The sequence below is a fragment of the Meles meles genome, chromosome 3, assembly GCF_922984935.1.
Source record: "Meles meles chromosome 3, mMelMel3.1 paternal haplotype, whole genome shotgun sequence".
NCBI classification, from domain to species: domain Eukaryota; kingdom Metazoa; phylum Chordata; class Mammalia; order Carnivora; family Mustelidae; genus Meles; species Meles meles.
Window position 1 is genome coordinate 92,775,993 of NC_060068.1, and position 5,715 is coordinate 92,781,707.

At 40.4% G+C, this 5,715-nt stretch overlaps 1 protein-coding gene across 5 annotated transcripts; it reads left to right on the forward strand.

Moving 5' to 3' along the window:
• Window positions 1-1,145: 1,145 nt before the first annotated feature.
• Window positions 1,146-5,054, forward strand: SMIM15 (small integral membrane protein 15). Of its 5 annotated transcripts, none has more exons than XM_045999110.1 (3): window positions 1,146-1,296; window positions 2,528-2,664; window positions 3,502-5,054. In XM_045999110.1, the coding sequence occupies exons 2-3, from the start codon at window positions 2,557-2,559 to the stop codon at window positions 3,736-3,738; spliced, it is 345 nt and encodes a 114-aa protein (XP_045855066.1). In that variant the 5' UTR covers window positions 1,146-1,296; window positions 2,528-2,556; the 3' UTR covers window positions 3,739-5,054. The 5 variants fall into 5 exon arrangements, with proteins under 5 accessions (XP_045855066.1, XP_045855065.1, XP_045855067.1 ...); XM_045999109.1 differs by lacking the exon at window positions 1,146-1,296 and adding an exon at window positions 1,303-1,810; XM_045999111.1 differs by lacking the exon at window positions 1,146-1,296 and adding an exon at window positions 1,303-1,795.
• The last annotated feature ends 661 nt before the right edge of the window (window positions 5,055-5,715 follow it).

Genomic DNA, 5,715 nt, shown 5'->3' on the forward strand with positions numbered 1-5,715 from the left:
GAATGAGTAAGAAAACAACTGCTGCTAATACAACATACAAACATTAATATATACCCAACGAACAGTATTTTAGATCACTAGATTATTTGCCAAAAGCCTGTTCCGGTAAATAATAGTTACTGTTGTTATATCTAAACTACTTATGCATGTCACAGCTTGCTCCTCAAAGAGAACATTCTATAGTCTCTCAAGAATAAAAACCTGCCGTATTTGGCACACAAAGTGAAGAGGTCTTGCAACATTCTCAGCGGTAGTCAAACAGAGCAGTTCTGTGCAAGCAATCATAAAATTTGGTCACCAACCAAACCAGAGTTAATCTCTCAGTTCCTGTAGATTAGAAGACAATATTAAGCTCACTCTTTCTGCTTGTTGACTTTTACATCCCTTTGTGTATTGAAAGAACAAGTAGCTCTGTGGGAATTCTATGCCGTTTATTTACCGAGTTTACTTTAGGCAAGTACGGTTCATTTCGTGTGTGTGTGTGTGTGTGTGTGTGTGTGTGTATAAAATGAGTGTGTGTGTGTGTGTGTGTGTGTATAAAATGAGTTAGGTTCCCCTCTTCACACAGAACGGTTGCATTTTTCCTTAGTAATAAGGTTCGGTGGAGCCACCATGGTCCAGCTGCTTCATTGTCGGCAGTACGTGAGGCTTTAACTATTGTCCAACCAGAAGATGAGAGGGGCAAGGGGTGGAGTGTGAACCGGGAGGAGGAACTCGCCAGAATCCTTCAACAGTCTCTGTGGGACCCTCACCTTGACTTCTGGCGGTTTGCGGAGACCAAATCCTTTCTTGCCGCCGCTCTTTAGTCTGTTTCCAGGGGCTACATACATCACCGCCCGCCATCAACGGTCTGGTTCCAGCAGGGCAGGGAGCTGTCTCCTGGCTGACATCTGGGGCAGAGGGCCGGCAGGGTTCCGGACCGCCTCCTGGAGACTGAGTCCACCCACGCCTCCTTCGCTGGCCCCTTCGTCCCGGCAGCAGGCGACGGTCTCGGGCTCCCGGCCAGAGGCCAGCCGGGGCGCCGCCACACGCCCGGCGCGTCCTTACCTGCAGCTCCCCGGGTACCCGGGCGCCGCCCTCCCCCCTCCTCCCCGCCCCCCTCCCCCGTCCTCCCCGCCCCCCTCCCCCGTCCTCCCCGCCCCCGCGAGTCCTCGAAGCTCAGGTCTTAGGACCCACACAGCAATGGCGCAGCCGGAAACTGGCCCCTCGACTTCCTCAGGCCCACTCGGGGCTGAGGCCGGCCTGTGGGCGGGACGGGAAAGCCGCGGCTTCCGCCTTCCTGCTTCCGGCCTGGAGGTGAGTTGAGGGTAGGGGTCTGAACTCCGGGGCCCGGCCGTGGTGGGCTGCTGGTGACCCTTTTGCCCGCGTTCCCGGAGGAGGTGGCCACGGCGCCGGCGGACTGGGCTGTGGCGGGACCAAGTCCGGATTCCGGGAAACCACCCGCTTTCCGAGCCCCCCACGTCGGGCTCTTGCCGGCTGAGGCCGAGGGGTTCTTCAATGTGGCCCCTGGGCGGGCGGTCAGATGGGATAGTAAAGCAGGCATGAGCAAGGGCGAAGCAGGGATGGCCGGGACGTGCGGATCACAGTGAAGTACCATCCGCTGCAGCTTCAGGCGCCGGGCAGGTCTGGTTTGGAGATCAAGCCCGGTCGACCCTTTACGGAGAGAAGAGTGATACTGATTCCTCCAAGTGTGGAGACACGTGCGTTTGGGTCCGAAATTGAAGTGCACGGGAGCTTTGTGGCCTTTGGACGATAACTTTTTTGTGTTAACGGCTAAAACTTAGCCACAAACCAGGTCCTTCACTTCCGCGTTAGTCTTTTTTGCATATTGCCTTAGTTAATTCATTACCGTGCTGGAGAAGCTTGAAGGAACAGATGGGATCTCTGTGTGGGCCTAAGAATTCAAGGGCAGGGGGCGGAGGCTGGACTGTTTAACAATATACTAGCAGCACTTTAGTGTTTTCTGTTGAAAATAGGAAGAGACCGGTGGAAGGATATTAAAGCCAGTGGTAGTTTAATTGAGGTAATGGGATTGTGGCTGATCTATATTTTGTTTCGTTTTTCTGTAAAGAACACGAATTGTATAATAGGGAGACCAAAAAAACCTTTAAAGAATAAAGTGAGATGTAGAATTTTTAATTATGTACCTAACCTTACAAGTTTACGACTTTTTTAGTATAAAAATTTCAAAACCTAGGAATGGATGTGCTGTAACTTATCAGTGAATTAATTTGTCTTTTTATATGTCCGTGAGCTTCATAATTTTATTTTTGAAGTAACTTAGTAAAATATTTGTGATTACTCCATAGGATTTTCTTAGAGGGTCTTTGCAATTGTAGTAATGATTTTCTTCAAATTAGGAAGAAATAGGTATTAAATGTCCGTAATGTGCCAGGCATTTTTACACATCATTTATAGGTTGCAAGTAGACAATTTTGAAATTGTCCATTTGAAAGTGTTTTAAAGTTATCCTGAAAATTGTGACTTAAACTTTTTTTCTTTTATCTGTTCTTTTCAACCCACCCAGTATGTAAAATTTAAACCTCTCACGAGTGTATGGTAGAGCTAATAAAGAAGAAGACAAACAAGCAAGGGTCATCTGAAATTGTAATTGGCCCATTAATAATCCCAGGACAAAGTTGGAAAGAAGTACTCAAGCATAAGGTAGATGACTTTAAATCCCAGCTGAAATTGTTGTTGTATATACACCCATTCCTACCCAAGTATTCTTAATTTTCACCTTTGAATAGAGGTCGACACAAAACGGAAGGTTGAAAAGCCTCTGAGGTAAAATAGAATATGTCACTCAGATCCATACCGTCCTTATTTACCAGATTACCCTCCCATACCAACCCAGTGGAACAAAATGCATGGCACCTGTTATGGGTAATTTTGTCATTTATTAAATTGTGTCCTCAAGGAGGAGTCTCCAGAGCCGAAAGAGGGCATAAAATAGCATGTCATTTTTTGCTTGTATCTCTGTATATGAATGTGGATATTTCCACGCTTTCCATACCCTGTCCTTTTCATTCTTGGAAACAGCCCTCCATTACCTTCCTTTCCCCAAGCATTTCACGTACTCTGTGCCTTGTCCTTTTCAAACACCAAATTTGATGAATCATACTTTTGTTAATTAGTACTTAACACTCAGGCTGTGTCAAAAAAATAACAGGATTCTGCTGTTTCTTGGAATGAGTGCTTAAGACAAGATTCTTTCAAAAGTCTGTGCTAAATAAAATTTGTCTTGACTACAAAGAGTGCATAGTTCCTATGACAGATTCCAGATGGTTTTTACTTTTATCTTCTATACCTTAAATCTTTTAAGTGTTACCCTAGTTTGTTTATTCTTAACTGGAGGTAACAGTCCATATTAAAATAGTACTAATAGCTAATCAATGATAACAGAATTCTGAGTTAACTAATTGTATGATGTAACTCTTTCAAAATTTGATTAATCACGAAGTCTTTTCTCTTGTTGCCCCTCTCTTCTCTTTTCCAAAGACGGCTACAGAGATGTTTGATATAAAGGCTTGGGCTGAGTATGTTGTGGAATGGGCTGCAAAGGACCCATATGGCTTCCTTACAACAGTTATCCTGGCCCTTACTCCATTGTTTCTAGCAAGTGCAGTACTGTCCTGGAAATTGGCCAAGATGATTGAGGCCAGGGAAAAGGAGCAAAAGAAGAAACAAAAACGTCAAGAAAATATTGCAAAAGCTAAACGACTAAAAAAGGATTGAAGGAATGAACAAACAGGCTATAGAACCAGAAGAACATAATTTTGGAAAATTAATGCAGTGTTGAAAGGACCCACTAAGGTTTCTTTTCTGGTTTTTATGGCAGTAATTTGTTGTAAACAAAGTTGGAGCACCTGTAAGAATCATGTTAGTTGTGACCTCTACTGCAGCAACTTTTAGATTTTGGTGTAGAAGTCTGTTGACAGTTACTGTAAACTGGCATTTATTATGCTATAAATTCTTTATAATTGACTTAGTCATTTGCCACTTTGCAGCTTATGTTCTGAAATGAAAACAGCCTGTGGAGAAAAATGACTATACATTATGAACTCTATTCAAATAATGGCTTAGAATGGGGTCCTGTTCAGGACAAAGGGAAATTGAGAATGTAAAAATCAAAACTGTCCTCAGGTGAAAGTGTGCTTTGGCTTAAAAAGGCATATAATATATTATTTACATCTTTTATTATTATTGCTTCTTTCTTGGAATAGAATAATTTCTGGCTTTCTCAAAGCCACATACTAACCAATGACCATGTTTTGCATTTTTCTCATTAGCCTTTGAGATAATTATTAGACATTCTGCCTTTTTTAAAATCTCATTTTATAAAGAATTCTCCTGTTGGCTATGTAGAATACCACCTACCAGATAGAACAGTTTTTGTATTTGTAAACCTGCCATTTTCTACTTATTGAGTAGAATAACACTATGATTTAAAGCTTGCAGTAAAAATGCCAAACTTTGTGTTTCCTTGGAACAAGTTTATTCTTTATTGTGCTATGTAGAAATGTAAAGTAGTTAAAATGTCTTACCACATAATTTGTTCATTATATAGATGCCACTTTTGTGTTTTTATTCCAGTCTTCATTTTAATTTATCTAATAATGATATTCTATGATCAAGCACGTTCATGGTGACAATTAAAATTTCAGACTTCTCATAAGGAATTCTTAAAAAGTAATAGTTAAGTCTTATTGCATAAGTGGTAAATGTTTAACATTTGGAAAAATTTCGTTCATCATACTAGTAATTGGGTGAAAAAGGCAAATTGTGTCAAAATGAGAATGTGTTAAAATTAGAAATAAAGAGCTAAAGGATATTTCCTTCAGCTAAGTAGTATAACTGGAACTTTTTACTATTAAACATGGTTTTTATAAATGCGTGTCTAATAATTTTATTCGCTGTCAGTATATAATGGCTTATTAATATTTTCCTCACCTCTGATAATGAATTTTAAATTATAAAAAATTGTCCACCAGCTTTAATTTAAAAATGAAACTAGATACTGAAATAAATTTGATACTTTTTTATAAAGAGGTCCTGGGGTTTTTTTTTTAAAGGGGGTTAATAATAAAGTAATTAAAGTTAGATATGTTATAGAAGTTAGACTTTTCACAGGGTTTTGAGTTTCATTTCTAGCTAAAAGCCTACTTACAAAAGTTAAGAGCAATATTTCTCAACTATGAAAACCTAAGGACTCCTGAGAATGCTTCTGGACTGGTCTGAACACTACTTAATACTTTCACTTTAGGTTGTCAGTTGTTACGTGCTGCCAGTGGAATGAACATATTGCAACTTCCATTTTGTTACTTAACCGAGGTAGGATATCTAGTGATCTTTTTATTGTCACTGAACTTTTAATAGTTGAAATTACCATTGAAATTAAAACTTAAAAATATGCTTCTATAGATCTACTGGCCCTCTTGGGTCCGCAGAGCACAGTTGAAGAAAAACGAGGTTAAGATGTATCTAAAATGTGTTTGGGCTTCTGCAATTACGCTGTTTGTGAAAGAAATTTATATACGTAAGTCTTGCTTATGGCCACATTTTAGAGTCAAATATCGAAGCAAAAGATATATTCACCATAATTTTTAGTTATCTACTAGAGCTGTGTTTTCATTGGTTCTCTTGTTACAATTTAAAGATACTTAACTGAAATCTGTTTTTCTATAATTTCTTTAAAGTCTTAACATGTGCCAG

What these genes read in the sequence shown, in the direction of transcription:
- SMIM15 (XM_045999110.1), top strand. Translation starts at nt 2,557, where the DNA reads ATGGTAGAGCTAATAAAGAAGAAGACAAACAAGCAAGGGTCATCTGAA. An exon ending in AAGAAGTACTCAAGCATAAG is followed by an intron (nt 2,665 to 3,501) that starts GTAGATGACTTT and finishes TCTTTTCCAAAG; the next exon opens with ACGGCTACAGAGATGTTTGA.